Consider the following 24,398-nt stretch of genomic DNA (forward strand, 5'->3'; position numbering starts at 1 on the left):
TTTTGATGCCACAACAGAAGAATAAGTTGGGCGTTTAGCTTCACACACATTGTCCAAAGATTTGGATGTAGATAAAGGTCTATGCCTACTGATATCCATGTCTTGGTAGCTTTCGTTAGATCCATTTGTTACGTTTAGATTTATATCCTCATTCACAGTCACCAGTCTATCTGTGGGTTGCTCTAAATCGATAGTCACAGCTTTGACAAGCGATTGTTTTTGTTTGAGGTTAACGATTTGGTCACCTAACCTCTCATTTTGACTAACGACATGATCAAGTTTATTATTTATATCAATATTGTCTTTGGCAAGTCCTCCTACAATACTGAACAACTTACTAATTAAACTGTGAACATAGATTAGATCATCAACTTGATTAACGTTACGAAACAATTCATCCAACTTACCATAGCAGAGAGCACAAAACCGGTGAACACACTTAAAATTATCAACTGCCGGAGTTAAAACTCAAATATATTTATTCCAACTTAATATCGGTTGTACCACTTTTTTGCTGCCATAGGAGTGTACAAGGTTTTATGGTACGCCGAACGCCAATAGATTAGTTAAAATTGTTTTAATCGGATATAGGACAACTGCAATAATTACATTTTTATTTACTCCTCAGATGACTGTGATATTTAGAAAGTTATTTTATATAATAAGCTGTGATATTGATACGTTTTGCTGTGTTATTAGCTCTTTTACATTTTATATTGAACAAACTCTCCCCGTTTTATAGAATACAACATACCAACCATTTTAAATTTAATCAATACAAATGAGGTCATCAACATAAGAGCCACTGTCAAGAAGACCTTAGTCCTATACAATGATTCATACATTAATCATGTTCTCTTTATAAACCCCAAAATGAAATATTAATGTATCCCAACTCAAACACATAGTCAAATTTGAATAGAAAATATTAAAATTTCTTATTCCAGCTACAAAAAAGGAGTTGATACAAATTACAAAACAATCGCAAGATAACAGCGAGGCAGCATGGTATAAAATTTGAGTGTACTCTAGAGAAATAGATGATAGAAAGAAACCAATTGTAATCCATTGAGTGGCTACAGTACATATTTTAACCTGTACAGTACAAACTATCCCAGCTGAGTTTTGGTTTTTTTTCGTACATAACAGAAAAAACTGACTAAACTTTTCCTCACCTGACCTATAACAATTTTTCACTATTCTGCGTTCTGTTTGAGTTGGTTGCTTGTTTTGTAACTCGGTTTGTTTACATATTCGTAATTAAGTTTTGTTTTAGGTAAATTGTTTGTTGTATGGTTTGAGTTTAATACAATGGCAAATTGGGAAGAGTTTTATGCATCCTATAGACCACCATCGAATTTTAATGAAAGTAAATCAAACATAACAACGTTTGTGAACAAACATTTTGATAACAAAATAGTTTTGGTTACGGTAAGTTAGAATCCGGCGGCTACTCATTATTTAACACTTTCAGTGCCAAGCGTTTTGTGGAATTCAAATTAAAAGTGATTAGCCTAAGCTATGTTTAGATCTAGTATTTAAAATTACGTGTCATATTTTGCAGTAATTCATGTACAGTGATAAGAATATGCCATAACAATATTTATATTTTAACTCTTTTTTGTTTTGCAAGTATATGTGTATTAACCCTAGAACACTACCATGATTTGGTATACCTTTGTTACTACCAATATGTAAATTTTACGTGGCATTTGTATTTTTATTTCTTTTTAGGTTATGTGAAGGTTTATTTGTATGCCTCTGTGTTGTGTTTTTTTTTTGCCTATGTGCTTGCTTAAGGTGGGGATGCGTATGTCAAAGCGTGTGAGACTTTGTATGCGCGTGAATGGTGTATGGATTGGTGTTCACCACATATAGCTTTTCCGCAAGGGCAGTAAGTTGTAGTCTTTCTAGAAAACAAATAGAATCTCATTAAAAACGAAGAATGATTTTACAAATCATACTTACACTAAATAGCAAACGTTAAAATTTTTCCTAAAAATTTATGCTCAGATTTAAATAATTCAATATGACAGGCAAAACATATAGTAGCTAGCCTACTAAATGTGGATTATGTTTTAAATCCTAAGTATAATGACATATATAATAAAAAATAAATACCTGCATTTTTGTAGTCACAAAATGAACTGTACTTTCGAGGTCCTTGTTGATCAACTACTGCATGTTGTTGATGCTGCTCCAAACATTCTCAATACATTTTTTCAAGTCAACAGATAGAGTTCAGCTCTTAAGTCTAGATTGTTGACTGGAAAACATTAACTTTTCATGCAGACTCAGCATAAACTCCATTCTTGGATTTTAATTTTTCTTTTCCAGCGCAGTAGCTGTTGAGGACATAAATAATATAGGCATTTATGCAGGTAATGTTTATCATGTTATAAAGAAAACACATCGGCCAGCGTTTGGTCTGCCACAGTTCATTCCTTAACACATCTAATCGAACTTGTCAACATTTCCTTTTATTGAATTGTACGTCATAATAACTTCTGGTTTTCCAGATTACTCATTGACTACAGCACTTGGATGTATTGTGGAGACCAATGTAACGATCTTGTTACGTTTTGGTTTATAAGAAACAGCTGTAATGTCATCATGAAACAGGAAGAGGCTACTATCGATTTCTGTAATTAGTATCTGTGAACTCAATCAGTAGTTCCTTCTTGTTTTTTTAATGGTTCCCACAAGGTTACTTTGTTTTTTTCTAGAAGCCGAGTTGCGAGTGGAATGGCTGTAAACCTATTATCAATGGTCACATTACGATTGCTCCCTGATGTTGTTGGGGAATCTGTTGGCCAACAAAATATTCTGCTAATGGAACCTTGGGAAGTGTCGTGCCTTTACCAAGATAGGGTTTTGCACAAATCATATATTTTGTGCTGTTGTCGCACATCATAACCATTTTTATTCCGTATTTGTTGGGTTGGATGGGATATACATTCTGAAGGGGCATTTCCCCCTAAATCCAACGAGCTGCTCATCTATCGTGATGTAAGTACTGGGCTTGTAGTTCAATACATAGTTAGTCACCAAAAGTTCCCATATTTCATTTATAGTTGCATGTTTGTTCTCTTTCTTCCTTTCTTCTCTTCTATCTTTGGAATCGAATCTCAAGCATTCAGCAATAAAACAAAATGTTCTTTCAGACATTGTAGCCCAACATTTATTTCCACATAGGTTAGAGAAGTTAAACAAAAGCCTTGATGAAAGGCGATTGTCCTTTAGAGCACCAGACAAAATCAGTAGGCCCTAAAATGCGTGTATTTCTTCTGAGTCTACATATTTGAGCGAAAAATGTGATGGATCTTTATACTTAGCTCTATTCAAACTTATTTCTTCATTTGTATGTCTTATGATCTTGTCAACTATTTCCTGAGTGAAAAAAAATGTTTAAAACATTCTCTACAGGATCTTGAGCTTGTTGTGCATTTGCGGTAGGACCAGGGTTAATGTGAACAACTTTTTTGTCAGGTGTTTTCCTAATCTTATCTTCACATCTACAATGCCATAGGAACTCATCCTTTCCAAAAAGCATGTCTGTATCTGGCTTGACAATTTTGGTAGTATCAGTTTTTTTCTTGTTCTGTAGAAATAACAGGCAAGTCTTGATTCCTAACATCAGTTAGTTTTCTTAATTTTGACGATCCTACTGCCACTGCACCGTTATCTTTTCTTTTCTTTGCTGGCTGGGTTTGTTTTCTCTCAATAATTTTTATGGTCACGATAATCTCGTTATCTGAAATTTCATTGGCGTCTGGCACGAACTCGGGGTCTGCATCATTGTCATACTCATCTTCTGAAGAGCTTTGGAATTCTAAGATATTGTCGTCTCGTTACTAAGTCTTCCTCGAGTAAATTGAGAATTTCGTCATCTTTGACAATACTCGAATCTGCCATTTTGATAATACAGATTGTCTTTACTAACTCTAAGATAAACTTTGTTTAACAAAAAAAAAACCTAAAATAGGTTTACTTACTTATTTTACTATACAAACTTACCTATACGTAAAATGTACATATTTTATTTATCGAGCAATACTACCTAAAATTGATGCACAGCCTAAATAAAAATCAATATTGAGACAAGGTAAAGACTTACACGCACTCTTATACTTTGGAGGCCGAACAACTACAGATCAGTAGAAGTACTGCCCAAAGCTTGAACCAGAAGGGTGGGGGGGGAGAGTACGCAATAAACGTGGCGCATATACGTAAAACTTACGCACAGTAGTATTCTAGGATTAACATTTTATAAACTCAATCAACTTTTACTCAAAGATATGAAGAATGAAAAATAACAAGAACACCAAAATGCTGCCTTGATTTTTTATGCAGAATTTTCAGGATAAAGTTTAAAGAAATACGTACAAAATCTCAAACTTATGAAACCAAACCACACTAAAAGAATGTCACTACTGCTGATGAGGGCTGCAGTATAATAAGTGTCCAACATGACAATCAAATCAACTATTGATTAGAAATATCTAAGCTGTAAAATACAAAACATTTCAACTGTAGGTATTCATAATTAATGTCAGCTGTTTTATTTTACAGAAAAACAATATTGTTTCGTACAGTCTTTAAAGTAATATAATTCTGTTACACATTTTTTTTTTCCAAATTAATTCAAACAAATTTAAACTTAAATCATATGTATGGTATTTGAGTAATGGCTGCTAGAGATGGGAAATACTGTTCTTTGTCAATAACCTAATACCAAAATTATCTGGTGAGGTATTATATTTTAGTAATATGTTACTGTGGTAACATAATACCAGCTGATTCATTCTAGGTATTAGCATTATGCTGTTAATGAACTGACGTTACTAAGTTGCGAATAAACTGAGACAAACTCTACATGTGTGGGTCTATTTACACACAGTGTAAAAAAAAACAAACTCACTGTAATGTAGCTAATATTTGACTGATAGGCTTATAAAGTTATAAAATGATTATTTCAAATTTTCACTATACAATACAATTATTGTTTATTATAACAAAATTTGAATAACTTATTATGGTGTAATATTTAGACTAGTAGACTACTTTAAAATATACTATTTATAATTAATATTAACTGAGAATGAACATGTGAATGACAAATGAGTTGGGTTTGTTTTAATGTGTCCAGACATAAGTCTGTACAGTTCCGTATCTATTTTGATAAATATATCTGTTTATCTGATCCCTCTTTCCCTATCTACCCCTTTTTATTATGTGATATAAGTAGGCTTAGATTAGGTTATCATAAATATGTTACTAGTAGTACCAAAGAGCACACATGATCTGAGATTGGTTTTGGATACTGTTTTTATTTTTCGCAAGAAGTGCGCATGGCACCAAAAATGCTCACCGAAGCCTGCACTGATGGCCAGGGGCATTTCCGATTCGTACTTTCCCAACCTCAGATTACATGCCAGATCATCCAACATTATCTGACATTAAAAATTCCCTTGGCCATCATTGCAGACTTTAGTGGCGCCTTCCATCCCGCACTTCTGGTGAAAAAAGAACGTCCCTCAAGATAGTACCTTAATTCAAGCTCAGATTACATGAGCACTTGTAAATTGTAGCTTTAACTTTTTCTGTTTATAATACATATGTATATATAGCATAATAACAAATAGTAGATATGGACAGAGTGGCCTCCAGATAATACCAAAGTACCCCAACCTTTATTACAATATAAGCTGTCTCTAATATTAGTGGTGCACAACAAACAGAACAAAATATACAATACCAGTTTTTAGTGTGTTTTGGAGCATCACTGATAACGATCTAAAACCACCTTCATAATATTCCTGACAATTTAAACACCACAAATTTTAACGTGGAAACAAAAGTATCAATGGGAGTGCTGATGGCTGGGCGGTCTAAGACGTTAGACTTTGGGTCTGAGTTGGAGATTGCGCAGGTTCAAATCCTGTCTGTGACCGTTGCACTTTTTATCAGTACCATCTATCTTGTACTGTATCGACTCTCCTCATTGTTTGATAGAGTATTGTAAGAAAAAAATGGTGTTTTTAACAATAGTGAATGAATGAATGAGATGGTAGTTCCTTGCTAGTTGGTTTAAGTACAAATGTCAGTGATGAAATTTCAACCATTTTGCTCTTAGTGGAAAGCATTGAATTCTTGCAACATTTTGAACAATAAACTGTGGAAAACAATGTTTTCTCTACTAACACCATCTATGAAAATGTCAACAACCGACCAGCAACATCTAGTTTACGTCTAGTAGATGGAGCAAGCGGTTCGATTTCAAAAATTAAGTTTTAATTAGTTTTATTTTGAAATGCAAAGTGAATCATTTACCATAACACACTTTTTTTCAAACAGTCTGGTGGAACAACAGTGCCATTAGAACTGAACACAGTCCGATTCGTTGACAACTTCAGTGCAGGAACTAGAGGATCGGCCTCCACAGAATATTTCCTAGCTTCAGGGTATGCAGTAATTTTTCTTTACAGGTAAGTAAAAGTGAAAAAACTATTATTAATCCATTGCTTATTGTAATCTAAAGTTATTCCCTGAACACATTAGGAATACAGTACAACATCAATAATTCGAATTAATCAAAAGTAATTTTTGAATTTGTTGTCTTTTTTCCAACTAACCTAAATCACTCATTTGTTTAGTAAGAAAATCAAATAAAGACCTAATTAATTTCTATTACTAACAAAACAAAAAGTATTCTACGAGTTACGAGTGTGCTTGCACTTTTTTTTCAAGTCATAACATCAGTATCCGGCTATTGCAAATGCTTGAAAATGTCTAGGCCCTGCTTGTCGATTGTCACCTTCATTCTAGTCTTCATCCGATGGTACTATTTCTGCATCATATGGAAATAAAACATCTAAAAATAGAATGTATGTGTGTGTTCTGTTTTCTAATGTATGTAATGAAATAGTACATCTAAGTTAACAGATAACCGGAATTTGCATGCAACTCATGCAAAAAATGTGATTCAGTACAAGTATTTACTAGATGCAATTTTTTTTGCCATAGTCGAATCCGGATTATTGACGGTCAGGATTTTTGATGCTTATTGAAGCTTCACTGTAGTAAAATTGAAAGAGATTAAGTCTATGAGAGACCTCTCAGACTTGTTCTTAGGTTACTGACTCTTTTTCAATTCTTAGAGTTCTCACAAGTGAGGTTAATCAGTACAATAAAAACTTGAAGCTTACCAGCTAAGATAAGCCTACTAAAATTAGACCATCATTGTTATTTGCAATAATTCTCTTACAGGAACCGAATATAATATGTGTATCCTGCTTCTTCATTTTATTGTTAGTAATTATACTGTAAATTTTGATGTTTAATTCATTTATGAGAAACTAATGAGAAAACAAGCAGATTTCTAATGTTTTGTATTCTACTGTTCATGAGTTAATGGGTATAACATATATATATATATATATATATATATATATATATATATATATATATATATATATATATATATTAAACTTATAACGGGCCCTTTTTTACTGTACTAGTACAGATTTTCAGAAAGAAATTGTTATGTGTATACATTTCTAACAAATACTGGGTTAAAACAAAATTCATTAGATTCATATAATTTCTTATTTTATCTACCAATCTTTAAGTGCTGTTTCAAGTATAAAAAAATGTTTCCTCTTTATTATTATTTCTTTTCCCGTATTCTCTTTTTCCATTTATGTTCTAGGCAATTAAAAAAAGTTAAAACAATTTTGACACCACTTTGACCATAGGTGAAATAACAATTTTGCATAACTATAAATACCCACCATTTTAATAAATCCAATTTGAGAATATATTTAAAGTATTACCTCTTACAAAAGTACAGGTCTCCTATATATTACAATGCAAAATTACAACATTTTATATTTAACACATGCTCTTGGTAGTTAATATTTCAAATATTTAAGTACTATGGATTCAAATGATAGATAGTCTAGAATTGATCCAACTATGATGGCATATGATTTAATTTTGGACTGAAGCTAATTTACTTTTACTCTAATTTTGACTTGTAGATGTAAATAGTAATAGTACACTTGTTTTATTTTGATAATACGTTAATAGTAATTGTTTAGATTTTCAAGAGTTGTGTTAGTTGGTAATTCAAGTAGTTCCTGATCGAGATAGTATAGATATTTAGTGTTTGTTCTGCATCTAATTAACTCTCCTTAAAAAAATTTTTGTGCAGGTTAAAGTCTCTGGAACCATTTGTTCGTCATTTCACTGGTCAACAATTTTTGAATACACTTACTGTTGTTGGAGATGATCCTGACAGACCTAAAATCCAAGGTAAATTATGTTTTATTTATCTTATTTAAGTAATTATTCTACATTTTAATGGAATAATGTTGTAAAGGTGGATATAATTATGTAGGGGTGAGCGAGTAGAGGGGGAGAGGGAGAGGGAAAGAGAGAGAATTTTGCTAATGTTCTAAACAGCCAATATCTTATTTTTCTGATGCTGACAGTTTCTCAATTGTAGTTTTTCAATTTATGAAAAATCTGAGGTTGGCGGTAGTAAGGAGGTTAATGTATACTAATGACATAACACTTGCCTACTTGAGAAAAATTCCACAGACGAACTAGCTCATACACAGGACTCAAAAGAGCCACTCAATACAACCATTCAAATTACATGGTGGTGTAACATGATGAAGACTGAGAAACTGATATTTTGTAGAAAATGGGATGAGATTGCTGCTCTGCCAGAAATTGACATGGAACTACTGGCAAAATTTTGGGTCTGATAACTGATGAAACCCTCACTGTAGGGCGTATTAACAACCTATGAATTTAGAGGGTTAACACCAATATTTATGTCACAAAAATCATGTACAATGTCTTATGGTTTGGACACGATGAAGACATACCCCTTCAATCAATCTCATCTCAATCATGGCACTACTACGATAGGAAACACCTCGGTTGCCAATATAGAATTCTGATTCATAAGAATGTAATAAAAGCTCTTAAAGGCTTAGGACGTGAAAAGTTCAAGAACCTCCATATCACGATAATTGTATCTCTATATGCTGGGAGAGCTGTCATAATCAGGGTTGAATAACAGTCTTTCAAATCTGCAGTGTTCTAAGGCATCTAGAGGATATTTTACATCCATAATTAGTCATAGTAATATATAATTTATTTACTTCTAGCAGAGTATAGAGCCTAAATGTAAGAATATCCAATAAACAATTGAGCTGTGTAACACTGAAATACCTACATGAAACTTGAAATATTCATACTCATTTTGTTAAAACATTTCAAGACTAGCCAACGTCCTGTCCCTCAATTACCGGAGCTCCAAGACTAAAGCCAATTTAAAGTTTTATCTTCTCAATAAGAACCGTCTTAAACATTTTAAACTACAGACAAGTTTCAATTACTGTTAATTTAGTTAATTTATTATTACAGTGTCAGACAACTTTGTCCCCAAGATGTTGCCATTGTTAAAAAACTACCAGTCCGCCATCTCGACAGGCCGGCTACTCTGTATTGACTTCACCACACTCTCTGACTACCTGTGGTTGCTGCGAGAAGCTTGCTTGCAATTGGCACCATTGCAAAAAAGGGCTCTTATATACCTTGCAGCTGCAGTATCAGACTTCTACATTCCTGCAGATAAAATAGTAAGTGGTTGTCCTTGATATACTGGATTCTGTAATGCTTTAACACGTTCGCTACCAGGCGGCGCATATTTGCTCCGCCCGGGTCACCGTAACAGACCACCGTTACAAAATGTGGTTGTTCTACACAGACCGAGAAATGATTGGTGTGAGACTAACCACAGACCAAGGATAAAATATTGTTGAATTGAGCTATAATTCAACAAATAACCTAAAATGTACGTCTGTACTGTTCTTATTTGATATATTGCTGATTTGCGTAATTTTTACGGCGGCGCATATGTGGGACGCTCGGTCTATAGCATCAAAATCTTAGCGTAGACCAAGCATCCCATAAGCCACTTTTTATTTGCTCAATTACTTTAGGTTTTAGGGTAAGTTTCAATCAAACATGCATATCTTATTATGATAGTATTTTAATTCATGGTACAACTCAAACAACAGAGTCATAAATACAAGTTCATTGAATGTATTATCATACATACCTTATTAGGCTATAGGCCTACAAGAATTTTAAGTTTAGAAATTAAAAAAGTAGAATATAAGAAAATTAAGTAGTAGAAATAAAATTTATTTTATTTCAAGGTACAAAAACATAAATGGGGTTCTTTTTACTCTACAAGACATAATACATGACTGTTAACCCATATGTCATAACTATTTAACAAAATAAGTGGACATTTATTAAATAAGTTATTAAATTTACACTTATAGTCAGAATGTTCCACGCTACATTATATTTAAGTGCTCACATATTCATAGTCTAATTATTGTGCCACTGGTTATAACAAGTTGGCATGATAGGCCATGATAGGACGTAATTTTTAAGATATCCAGAGACCAAGCGTCCCACATGTGAGCCAGATATCCCCATAGACCAATACAAAAGTATCAAGCCTCTAAAATAGACCAGTGATTTTTCATGGCAATAATAGTGGCATGCAAACAGCAGCACAAATATGGGACGTCAGTCTATTTGAGGTGCCCCGAGCGGCACATATTTGGGATGCCGGTGCACGGGAAGAAAACCGTGCGGCTCATATTTTGAGCCGGCTGGTCTGTAGGTATACGACTTTTCTTAACATGGTGGTAGCGAACGTGTTAATAGATGAATAAATTCAAAGTAATACTTTTCTGTACTGTTTTGCCAAAGTATCTCAGAAGAGGCACAGCAAAACCCCATCTTCATCAGTTGGATTTAAGAACAACAATAAGATAAACTACTTACTTACTATTTATTACTTTTTTATTTTTTAACAGTTAATAATGAATAACATGTAAAGTGACATAATTTTCTAATTATTACACTTGAAATTTTTTTAAGAATTTAAATTCTGTCTTACCAAATATTCATCAAATTATTAATTGGTTCACAATTATCTTTTTGAAAATCTTTTGGTTTGCTTTACTTTCAACATAAACCTGATGACAGTATTTAAAATCTTGGAATTTGCATTTAATTCTGTGTATGGCCAGTTGCATGTAGTTTAATACAACCAACTTTAGACGTTAATTACTTACGTGTTAAAACACTGTATGTATTAAAAAACATAGCACCCATAGATTGAGACATAACAAAGCCCACTGCTAATCTTGAGGACAAAGTTGGGTATTGTGTTGGGTAAAGTGTTCGTGGATCTGTTCTCCTGTGGGGGTCTCGCAGTGAAAGCGAGCATAGGAAATCACGTCCAGGAGATAGAGCCCAGTTACTGTTAACACACCCAGCCGCCTGAATCCATCCCGGCAAGAGTCCCGCTTTTCTAAAGCGGCCACGATGCAAACTGCTCTTTTTTGAAGAATGAAGAGTTGTTCTAAGATTGAGTATGATGCTGCACCACACAGTGGAATACAGTATCTCAGTCTTGACTCTATCAAAGAGCAGTAGATCATTTTGTGCAGTTTGGTATTTCTGTGAAGAACAAAAAAAGGGATGACGAGATTCTTTTGCAGAGAGAATCAATGTGCAGTACCCAGATAGGGTATTTATCAGTTACTAAGCCCAATTACCCGTAGCTTTCCACCTTAGGAATAGGGGTGTCTTCTGTCAGGAATATGTGAGGGGAGATGCTATCATCTTTCCCTCTCGTTAGAAATGAAATGAGCTGGGTCTTTAGAGTGCTTATACTCAGGAATGACTCTCTGAAAAACTCACATACGCCCGACAGCGAGGCAGCAGACTCTGTCTCAATATGCTCGATGTTATTTCCTCTAAAGCCTAGAGCTATGTCATCAGCGTGATATATCACTCCAATATTAAACACTTGCTAACAGTTGTCCCAGACACAAACCATTTCCTCTGCTTGGCCTCATACTTCACCCAACCCTTCCCCTATTATCAATCAATCAATTGTAATTCTTGTTGTAAATTTACAATTCGATTACAAATGTAATACTGTCAATATACAAGGTTGTGTTTGTGCCTTGTGCTTTATAATTCTTATGGTTTCAAGAAGAATTACTCATTATTGTGTACAGGAATCACTCCACCTACCAGACATGTAACTACCTTCTGCTTTTGAGTTATTGCGTGTTTAGTTCTTCTGAGATTGAGGTATTAACCCTTTAAGGAGTGAGTCTAAACGCTACATAATGAGTAAGGACGTCATATGACGTATATTCTTATAGTGGCCAAAAGGAGTACAGACGTCATATGATGTTTAGTTTATTTTTGTATTATTGTAAATGCATTGCTATTACTGATTGCCTTTAGGTAGATTAGTCTGTAAAGTGGTTCCATCTATCGGCAACATACTTAACTTCCATGTTTGTGCTCGCATTCACTTGTGATGATTTTATCACCAGATCGTAGTAGCCACCCGGTAGAAGCCACCGACTCAAGGTCGCGTCTCGCACGCATTGCTTTGCTGTAAGAATATGTCACCACATTATACTAGCCATTCCTTGTATACTGCATACTGTGGTTATATTTATCTTGTGAGAGTGACATATTTGTTAAACAACCATTTAGTTTGTTACTATTGTCCAAATGGCAGGCAATACTGATTGAGTCTGCCGTAGTGAGGAAATAAGTGATGTTGAAAAAGTACTGAAATATTGACTTGTAGAACACGTAGTCCTTTTTTATTAAGCTTTCAAATGTAAATAAACATTTTTTAAGAGATTTTAAAGATTTTAATTTTTTACTCCTTATGATACTTTTTTTTGGATTTCATCCATTACTCATTTTAGACTATCAAAGGAAGACGTCATATGACGTCCATACTCCTTAAAGGGTTAAATTGTAAAGCTTATGTCCAATACACAGTAGTCTTTTTCTGCTACACTGTGTATGCAGATTACACTCCTGTGGGTTGATATTACTTGTATCATGGAAAGGATTTATCATATGAATTTATAATAAGATATTGGGGTCATGACCAGATTTTGGTGTAAGGCTTAAGAGAAAGAAGTTGTTTCAGTACATTTTGCTCATCAGTGGGTCTAACTTAAGTAATTTTTGTGCAGAAGAATCAGACAGTAATGTGATCTCATTGACAGAATTAGATTCGTTCATGAGAGTGGTAGTGGCACTAGGGATGATCATGTTCAAACCATTGTTATTTGGAATTATATTGCGTTTTTGTTTTGAAATAGAAGAAAGGTCTTTTAATTTTTGAGATTGAAGTTTGGATGAAGCACAGTAGAGTTGTCAAGAGGTATCTAGTAGAGATTCTTAAATAGCCTATGTTTTGTTCATTAAAGCTATTTTTTATGTAATGTATATGCTATATTTGTTGTGTTTAAGCATTTCTCTAATTGTTTTTTACAACTTTCTACTGAATATAGGTGATTTTTTTTCAGCCGGAGCACAAATTGCAATCCGGAGATGGGCCTTTGGTGATTACACTGCAGTTGGTTCCCAAAATGTTAGAACCACTTGTGTCAGAATGGTTGCCACATGCTTTTGTTGTATCTTTCAAACTGGAAACTGACCCCGACATCCTCATTAAGAAGGCAAGACTTGCCTTGCATAGATATAAACACAAGGCAAGTACAAAAACCTGACAGGAAAGGATATTAAATATATCCTATAAAAAGTGTATAAAGAACATTTAAAAGTTATTGGATGTATTGTGTTCACAATTCTCATAGAATCAAATGATCTTATCTTTCTTTTTATGGTGAATATTTAAAGACCAGATAGATTGATAATATGCAATTGTATTAGGATAATTCAAACATTTTTAATTCATACTTTTTGTTATTTAGAACTTTTTCTTTGGTTCCTTAACATACCTTTATACTATTATAGTTTCCATAATTCAAAATCTGGGGTATTTCAAATTTTTATTGGTCCCTTCAGCTCTAATTATCCAAGTTCACTGTAAGATCTGCCTGTCTATGTTCTTTTCTGACCTGCCAAGCTCCATATATACTGTTTTGTTTTTAATACATAGAGTGACAAAAAGTATATTTCCCTAAATAAATAAATATTAAAGTAAACTCAACTTTTAATACATGGCCATCAGATATTCTTAACTTTCAAACTGGAAAATCATGAAAGGCATAGATATAAAATACATGTATTTTGTTCACATTTTTCATATTGAGAGTGAATATTTTGAAATTGTCCTTCTATTAAAAGGTTTTAAACTTGTTTTCCCTGTTATTGGTATTAACAAGTTTACTTCCAGAACAATATGCACTTTACTAAAAAATTTGTATTATTTACTGTTTGACACATGCATTGATATAGACTAGCTATATAACTTATAAGTAACTTATAGGTAATAAATCTTTATTTTACTTTTTCCTTTCTAGATGGTGATATAGATGTTGATCACAAGGTCATATGAGCTCATTTCGTAGCATATCATAATATATAAGTGACATTACAAGTTGTGGGTAAATTTTGTCCCAGCCGCTCTTTGTTTAAGTCCACAATATTCCATTAGCTCGAAAATGTTGGCCATTTGCAAAGAAGCAATGTTACGATGGTTTTTACAGCCTACAAAATGAAATTATGTTTACAATGTTATTTACAATCTCATCTACCTGAATTTTTATGTCACTACACAGGGCCGGTTCTAGACATTTTGCTAGTGCTTCTAGAACAATGTGAAAAACCACACAGTGTGTGTGAATGTTGGTCACTTGAACAACATTCTGGTGCCCCCCCCCCCCTAAAAGACTTATATGGTAGTTAAGATTATCTCTGTGTCTCGATTCATTAAAAAATACGAGTAAATATAAATGCTTAAGAATGTGGGAACGTGCGAAATATGAAGAAATGTAGAGACTTACTGTAATTATCAGCATATGTTAAATATGCTTGCCCTTATTTATCAAATGTAACATTTAAAACAATTTTAAAACCAATTACATATATACAAATTTAAAAACCAATTGCATGTATAAAAATTCAAAGTTAATTAAGTGTGAACACATCAATAAATATAACACAAATCAGTTTTAAGTAAATTAAACCATTTATTTACTTGTTAAATAAAAACAAACTTAAAACGTTTACATTTAACACTGAAAAGAGATATTCCTTGCTTTCATTTTGGAAAATTTGTTGAGAACGTAGTCAGTGTCCATTTGGTTTAAAAATTCATTATCAATGGCCATTGTTGCCAGTCCATTCAAACGTTCCTCACAAATGGTGGATCTGAGATGTTTTTTATTAGTTTCAACTTAGAAAAACTTCTTTCACCACTTACTACTGAAACAGGAAGTGTCAAAAGGATTCTTAGAGAAAAAAAAAAACACATTAGGGAATGTGTCCATATAATAATTTTTTGTTATATACGACAAGGCCGTACTTGGAGAACTTCTGGGTAGCAAGATTGGCGCAAAAATTACAAGCTCTTCGAACAGTTCAACTCCGTTTATGTCACGTTCTTGTCCATCACTCAGAACATTGTGAAGTTGTATGCAGGTGTCTTTCAAGGTCTTCTTGCCCCATGTCTGAAGATTCTTAATGTCATACAGAAAACTAAAACTCTTGCTGTGGTTCTCCATGAGTTCAAACCTCTCTTTCATTGAGTTGAATGCTGTATCGGGCACCACAAAGAAAAATTTCACTTTGAATGATGCCAGTCCAGCCTGACTCGGTTCATCCTCACTCTCATAGGAGAATTGCCTTTTTGTTTTCTTTGGGCGAACTTTGGTTTCTTTTTCAAATTCAGCAGAAACACAATTTTTTCTACCAGTTCTGAAGCGTTTATGAGAATGCTATTGACACCTTCATCAGATCTTGTATTTTCCAAAAATGTCTGAACAATTTCATGCAGTCTAGTATTATAGCATAATATGTTGCTTGTTTTAGGTCATTTATGATTCGGTTTTGGATCTTTGTGGACAAGAGATAAATAAACTCATTGTGTATTAGTTTACTCGAATAGAGAACATGTGTCTCTGTAACAGGTCAAATTACGACATTTGAATATTCGCGGGGAATTGGCAGACTGTGACGTCAGTGAATCGGCAGACTGTGACGTCAGTGAATCACATGTTGTCGGAATTGAGATTTATTTAATTAATAACGAAGAAATATATTAAACTTTATACGGGAAAAGATTTGATTAATTAAAATGAAATAAACATAACCAAAATTCGTGTTTTACAAAAGTATTAAATAGAATTACGCAGAAAAGCCAATTGTGGGATAAATGACTTGTATATTGATGACGTCATAAAGCACATGTTGCTAAAATTTTAAATAAAAAGCTTTGAAAAAATAATAAAAAGAAAATAGAAAGACTTAAATTGATTAATTATAGTAAACGTGATAAATTTCGACAATTATAAGAAAAGAATCAAATTATATTTATTCGTGAAGACGCTGATTTGAACGGGAGAGGGGATGAGTATTGTTTTGAGTCGGTATGTGTAGTTTTTATACGGAGATTCCGTCTTCTCTTTCCAGACTTGAAGCAAGGAGGTTGTGTGGATTCTCCTGAGATAGTAGTGGTGAAATTAATAGGAAACTGTAATATGGTGTATTGAAATTTTAATGAAGGATGGGATATTATGTTAGACTCTTAAATTATCAAAGCAAGGTGAGTGGAATTATATATGTATGGACAGTGTAATATGGAATAAATTAACGTCAAGGTCACTTGGTTTGACTTTTCTTTGAGTATCCCATTTATACAAAAGTGTGATAGGAACTTTAATGGAGTGATATTAAATTTTTTAACCACTACTTAACCTATTTAAAAACCTGAGATAGACATAGACTTGTTGTTGGTGACAACATCACAGACATTCAAATTTAATAGTAATTTGATATTAAGTTGGAATAGTATGAGTTAGCTAATACGAAGTAATTTACATCACCAATGAGAGGGAGCACATTTTGAGTAGTGATTGTGACAGAGGATTGGGACAGCAATTTGTTTATCTGGAAGGTGGCAGAGTTTCAAGCAGTACCAAGGGAACGCAGCTAGCTTTGGGCAGATTTTGAGCAAGATGGCGACCAACACCATCCGGAGCAAAATGGTACAGCAACGTGGGACTGGTAACAAAAAGGCGCACAACTACATGGGGCGTCAACAACACTAAAAAACCGACACAGCAAATTGACACAACTACGACGGGCAGATCTCGTGACAAATTGGCACTGCAACGTAGGAGCGGATCTTCAGCAAATTGACGCAGTCAACCTGGGGCTCGCAGCAAATTGGCACCCAACGTGGGGCTCGCAGCATCTCTTTAGAAGTAACTCTTCCTACACGTTCAGCCATGACAACATCAAATTTGGAAATATACTCTACAAGTTTCAAAAAGTTACTATTGTTACGCTCGAAAAGAGTCTCTTTTGTTCCTTGAAAAGCCGACTCCTGAGATCCTAAAAATTGGACAACACGAAGTAAACGTTTAAACACTTGGTTCTAATGTTCTGTTTCAGCTCGAACGGTTCTCTCATGCTCTTTGTTGATCATTCTATCCAAACGTAATCGTATCACGCCAAGATTGACAATTGTGTATGTGGGTAGAAGATTTCTCATGACTGGTCAAAATCTTGGTTAATCTTGGAATATCCTTGGTCTCCGGCATGAGATGAATGCACATTTCCAAAGACTGCAGGCAAAGCATAATACTATTTTTTTATATTGAATACATCAACCAATTCCTATGGACTTTTTCCTTATTGCTAACTTTTCTTGTGAAATGAAGTGAAGAGAATTTCCTACCCTTATCATTAATGGGAAAGTCAATGTCAGTAACTTGCACAGGACTACGCTCAGTAAGAAGTTTTCGTATCTCATCCGTATGATTGATAGTGACCACCCTCCACAGTCCATAGATAGTAGTGGGGACATGCCTCCGGACAGCTTCTGATGCTACAATACAAATCCAATTCTAAATTTCTTTAAGGTCGCATAAACTAAAAACTGTTGTTTAATGAGGTATTTCGTTTTTTGAATATTTAATTAATGTAACTCAATTCAATAATTATTACATAAGCTTTCTCTTTGTAAAAGAAGTAATTTCTAGTACCTCACCTAAATTGGCAGCAGCTGTTGGGTTTTTGCAACATATTATCAAACATTGCAACATCCATTGTTTATATTTTATTTTTTACATGGCCAGCAACACAACAGAGAGGCAATAGGCAATAACAAGGATGAAGGACAAAAACAATGTTTTACAACTTTTAAATTTGCCCATATGGATTTTTGATTTATTGGAAATTTATATATCACCAATGAAAGATAAACGTTGTCATACAATTGACTGCATAAGAATAAAGTAGACTCCTGATTATCCATGATCGCAAACAAATAAATACAAATAAATAAATAAATAAATTACGCAAGTTAAATGCACATTACAGTGGCAACTAAGATGATTAGTGTGAGGAGGCCCATCATCCTGCGCACAGACTATAGAGTTGTTGTTTATTTCACCAACCACCGATGAGTCATACATATCCCGATCCCATATCGCGCCAATACTACTAGGCCAATATAGGCTCTCCAATATTATTTGTTTTGTAAATAAACATGACTAAACAAAGTTAAAAGGTATATAATATATTTTGAATTAATGTTTTATTACTACAACCAAACCTACCTAACCAAACCTATTTTTATTATTACCAAACCTACTACCTAAACCCGTATTCAAGCTTAACTTTGTACTTATTTTAAATGTAAATAAAATTTGTAAAATTAGGCCTGAATTAAGTATTAACTTAGTTTCATTTGTTTGATGACTTGTCGACTGTAGTAGTTACAGCCTCCAATATTGTCAATTCATCTTCTTTTACATTGGCTGTAATAGCAGTATCGTCCTTGTCCAACTTCGTTGAGAAAGTTGAAGCCGTAATAACTTCTGTAGTGCTTTTGATTGTATTTTATCTTCTTTTGCGTGCCGCAATTTTCTTTTGTGGTTGGATGACCCAGAGAGCTTTTTACTACTACTGCCAGCACTAGTACTAGACCTAAATTACGTTTAATAAACAAAGAAGCACTAGATTGTGAATGGTTAAGCGCGGTTTTGTTTTCTACGGTTAGGATCGAACGAAGAATGTCATTGTAATGCATGGCATGAGGCAGTAGATGACAGAGCAACGCAAAATGCGATGAAGGGGGAGGAGCGTCTGCCAGACGAGTTCAAGTAGATGATGGAGGGGAGCCCAACGAATGAGTCCATTTGTTATTATTGTTATTTGAGAATAACAATAAATCAGGTAGTGGGATTTGCCACCCCTCCTCGCGGGTTAGCAATATTGTCGGCCTCGCTCAGTGGAGAAGGGCGTGAGTATTGGTAGAGCGCCAGGACAACCAAGTTCTTGCGCAGTGACAGAGGACTACTAAGATTGACGGATACCCAGATGGTTACGGTTTGCTCGGTAATAAGGGCGCCACCTTGTTGATGGGGTGTGATAGTCGCAGGTCTCCAACAAGGAACAGTTTCCTGCCCTCAGGTATGCTCAATCGAGACCACTACCATGCACGCAAGAACTATTAGGTTTACGACACTAAGCCTTAGGTACTTAAATTAGCCACAGATTTCGGTTGATTATTTTCTAATAGTAAGTTGCAAGGTCTCTAATTAAATATCAGGCAATTAGAAATTAAAACCAATATTTCACATATTTCATTCTGTATTGCCTATTTCTCTCACAGTGCTAAGGTCTTAAACTAAATAAACAAATATTTATTTAACTTAACTTAAACTTAACTCGTTGGCCAATTGAAATAAAAATACGAAAAATTATTACGGTAGGAGCGCTCCGATTACTAATACAAAATTACAGTGGCCAAAATCATGATGACCATATTCCTGAACTACAAAATTACAAAACAATAATTCACATGAATACATAATGGCTAGACATTAAATTAAAGTTGAGTCCCATTTGTCAAAGTTCGAAACTGGATCCACCCTGATGCAGTTATTCAGGCCTAGTCCGATAGGTAGAGGCTCCACAATGACATTGACGGAGTTAGTCCGACCTCCCAGGGGAGCACGATGGAATAAGTAGTGTAAAGTCTACTCACCAACTGGGCGGACCCAAAACACACACACGAGCCGTCGATTGTATCGTCCGTGCAATCCAATATTGAAACTTTAATTTCATAAAGTCAGTTTTATTCATTTTCTGCAGCTCATTGAAATCAGTAAACATTACTTATAATCAATCATGAAAACAATCTCAAACTTAACTTAAAAGAAACCAGCTGACTAAAACAGCAACATCTGTCACTATTGTTGGTGTGTCTAACATACTCGTATTTAGCTTACAGCGGCCAGTAAAATGTAAAGAAACGTTTAATGTATAAACATAAGTACATTAAAAAAGCCCAGAATCTGCCAATTACAATGATATACAATATTGGTCTTAAACACAAAGCATAATTATTCTGACACAGAAAAATTAATTACGTTTGTTCTTACTTAAACTAGTTAATTACAATAATTATAGTAAAGTGTATTGAAGTATTAACATAATGCATTAATGTATGCACTTTCACGGCAATGGTAGGTATAAATTTCATGACAACTGCCTTTACATTATTCTGAGTAAAACTAAATAATATACAAACATTAAAAGTTACCGATTCAATTATTTATAGAACAGTTAACAAGTTTAGTAAGGAAATTTATGAGAGACGATGCAATTGTTACGAGATAATATCTCGGCCTAATTATGTACAATTTACAGAAACAATATGTGGTTACAGTATTTGACACTATGAACACGTATTTACAACTATTTATCTCCGTGAACTATTAAAAGACTAGATTAGTATTAATTTATTACAGATAACGTATTAATTTCCTACGTTTATCGACAGGACTTGACAATCTTATTACGAGGCCCAAGGCTTAGTTTACCGTAGATATTTAATTCTGTAAAGACAAAATTATTATACTGAAATTTTACTAACTGACATACGCAAGCGACAAAATATCAATGGCATGGTAATGGCTCACCTTAGCCTAACTCCTTTAGTTGAACAGCTGATTGGCGTCTAATCAGTGACCGTTCTGTTATTGCAGCAACAATGAATGCGCGCTTCTTCATTTGGATGTAAAATTTCGTTATGTAGAGTGATCAGTTCTACATAACAATTGCTCAGGTAAAACAGAAAAGTACACGTCACAGAGTATGCTCAAGGGTATATATGGTTTTCCCTAACTCCTCAACTCCTACAATTTGGCGATTTTAATAGTAGTCTAGTGTCCTTTTTTAATATTGAACATTGGAGAGCTCTTAGGCATCTCCTTTTGCTTGGCACCCCAGGCGACCACGTACTTTGCTTGCCCATTAAACCGGCACTGACTCTACAACTTTTTGTGAGAAGTGTAAATGCACCCAGTTGGGCAGAACAATAGATATTCTTCACAAGTACAACAGACAAGAACAGGTGTTCCTTACCATCCCAGAAACAAACCTTGCAGCGCCTTCTCATTCTCTTTGCATCCTTTTTGACTTTGAATCATACTTTTTCTCCTTTTGATTTTTCTTTATTATGCTATTACTACTACATATTAAAAGTAGAAAACGTTCTAATTTGTTCTAACATACTGTTTATTGCTTTATTTTAGCTTTTAATAATAAATTCTAAAAATGCATATTTTTTCAGCTTGTAATTGGGAATATGCTTAATACAAGGAAACATCAAGTAACAATAGTGGAGCCAGAAACACACTACAACATTACTCTTACCGATGTTGAAATTTCATCAGGGGCAGAGATAGAAGAAAAAATAGTCAATGATCTTCTCCAAAGACATGAAAATATTTTAGCACATTAGTATATTTGTGTTTTCTGTCAATTGTTTTATAATTAGCTCTCATTGTTTTAATTGGTATAACAAATAGCCATAACAGAAATCAAGAAAGCATTCTATCAAGCAGAAGCAAGAAGCCATGAAATATGAGTATCAGTCATATATAATTTTTATTGCTTGTCATTGTCAAATATGATTGAGTGCAAATCTAGTAACCCAAAATAGTAAAGTGCTTAACATTGATCATAGAATTTAGATATTGTATTAGAACTTATGGTCCAAAAGCCAACCACTAGTTCTCATTTCATCAAGATATTTAAACAAGTCCTATCATATTATGTTGTTATTTTAAATATGACTTTATTAAATAACACAGGAAACAGTCAGTTTTGTATTTGGTAAATGAGGAGTCAAAATTACATACAATGGCTAGTTTTTGAGAGCATGTTTAATCAGGCAGAAAAATTTCCAAAAAAAGGAGGTATGGTGTCGGTGTTACAGTTACATTAGATAACTTGTATATGGCATAAAAGTATATGCTTTTTTGTGGTACACATTTAGTTCATAACTTACTCTCATTGCAACTCGTGCTTACCAAAAACTAATAATGTCAGATGGCAATAACTGTTAGTTCAAATCATAAACTTACTGTTATATTTCATTATATGCACAGGGTACAAAGAATAGCATAGTTTCAATCAAATCAATAAAAGTATTAATGTAATAAATAAGTTATTAACAATTGTTAGATTAACCTACTTAAGTACATTGTAATATAACTTATAGCTTGCCTATCATAACAAATAATCTTAATTTATTCTTTAGCTTAAATATTCATACAAATTCTTTAAAAGAAAACAGAGGAAGTGTATATTTTTGGTAGATAAAATAACACACTCTAGAAAACATACTATTATGTGATGTCTAAAGCATGTTATATTATGAAATTAAGGACTGTCCTGATCAACATTTCGTTGATTCTAGTATTTCTTTATTAGTTTTGTATATTTGGTAAGAAATTGCGTTACATAACGAATTGAGCTTGTTTTTTGAACACTGTTTTTTATCCCTCCACGTGAAGAGCCATTGTGATAGGGAGATGCCAGTTATTTTTGTGTGTTAACTGTTACAATCAGTGTCAGTCAGTATAGGCAAGTCTATTGTATAATATTGTCCTGTGATTAATGAGGGTTGATTGTAGATACAAACATCTATACAACATTAATTTGGTTGTGAGAATTTAGGCATTAAGTAGTAAACATTGTTTTTATATAATTTCTTTACATACTGTGAGATAATATTGTACAGTTGACTTTAGAAAACTCTATCTTGTTTTGAATGAGTCTGTTCTCTTATACAACAACAATAGTAGAAATCAAATTTTGTTCTCTTATACAACAACAACATAGAAATTTAATTTACAAAGAACTGTAATGCATTTGTAGATCAGTTGAATTCTATTATATGTCTCCAATTCTTAAACCTTTTATGCAACATATGTTAGCACATAGTAATAATTTAGTAAACTTCAATATATGGACATTCCTTTATCAGGGATAGAAGATCCATGTCCTCTATCTGTTAGGACGTACTATATGAGAATTATGGATCTGTCCCATATAAATCATATGAAGACTAAAACTGCTCAAGCATTCCACTGAATAAAACCAGAAGAATAAAACTGAAGCTTGTTACTGAATTTTAAAAGAAAAAGTTTGAGAATTGGAATTTAAAATGGAAGTTAATTGTAATTTTATGCATTTATTGCCTTATCTGACAAGCTGTGATGAATCTTAGTGTTAATTTACTTTTATAAACTTGAAATGGCCTAATAATAAAACATTTGAGTAAATGCTAAAAATACAAAAAATAAAAATGTTTAAAAATGGAAAATTTAATAGAAATGATGATATCCAACATTCCTTAGCATTTGTTTGAATAGGAGTTAGATCACTATCACCTTAGTTTATTATTAGCCACACTCACTTAGAGAAGTTGGGGTTGTTTGAATTGAAAATGCTATTTACTTAAAGATGTTAAATATTCTTTTTCACTACTGTTCAAATTTATACTATAATTTGTTACTGTACTTTTAATGACAGAAATAAGAATGTTAATGTGTTGGAAAGTGCAATAGAGTTTATATTGTTAATGTTTATAATGTGGTTGTTGAATAAAGATACTGTAATAAAACTTGCTTGTCATTTATTTATAACCATAGTTATAACCAGATTTCAACATGAGGCAGTTTTATTCTCAGCATCCTACTTTGCAAGGAATAGTGCGTTAGAACTTCACCACATATATAATACACTTGTAAAAATCAATCTTATTACAATTTTCTGCATACGTCATTTGCAAAATCTAAATTATACATGTAGCATCCATAATGTATGAAAATACTTACCATATTTTGTTTAAAGTTTGTTCTTGACGATGGAAGGTTTGATAGGATAACAGGATTTCAGACATTTTGGATCATTAATTATTTATTTTTTAAAGTACAGAACATATACATAGGTATAGAATACATAAGATTTACGTAAAAAAT

General features: G+C 33.4%; 1 protein-coding gene across 1 annotated transcript; it reads left to right on the plus strand.

The window, feature by feature from the left end:
- The first annotated feature begins 1,174 nt into the window (after positions 1-1,174).
- LOC124368949 (phosphopantothenate--cysteine ligase) lies at positions 1,175-24,040 on the plus strand. Its single transcript, XM_046826516.1, has 6 exons — positions 1,175-1,431; positions 6,358-6,488; positions 8,216-8,316; positions 9,442-9,656; positions 13,455-13,640; positions 21,701-24,040. Exons 1-6 carry the CDS (start codon positions 1,312-1,314, stop codon positions 21,869-21,871), a joined length of 924 nt encoding a protein of 307 aa, XP_046682472.1. The 5' UTR covers positions 1,175-1,311; the 3' UTR covers positions 21,872-24,040.
- The last annotated feature ends 358 nt before the right edge of the window (positions 24,041-24,398 follow it).

The sequence above is a fragment of the Homalodisca vitripennis genome, chromosome X (assembly GCF_021130785.1).
Source record: "Homalodisca vitripennis isolate AUS2020 chromosome X, UT_GWSS_2.1, whole genome shotgun sequence".
Taxonomy (NCBI): domain Eukaryota; kingdom Metazoa; phylum Arthropoda; class Insecta; order Hemiptera; family Cicadellidae; genus Homalodisca; species Homalodisca vitripennis.

Excerpts from the sequence above, each read along its gene's own strand:
- LOC124368949 (XM_046826516.1), top strand. The coding sequence starts at position 1,312 with ATGGCAAATTGGGAAGAGTTTTATGCATCCTATAGACCACCATCGAAT. Across the intron at positions 6,489-8,215 it reads GCAGTAATTTTTCTTTACAG|GTTAAAGTCTCTGGAACCAT; the intron begins GTAAGTAAAAGT and ends ATTTTTGTGCAG. Across the intron at positions 13,641-21,700 it reads TGCATAGATATAAACACAAG|CTTGTAATTGGGAATATGCT; the intron begins GCAAGTACAAAA and ends ATATTTTTTCAG.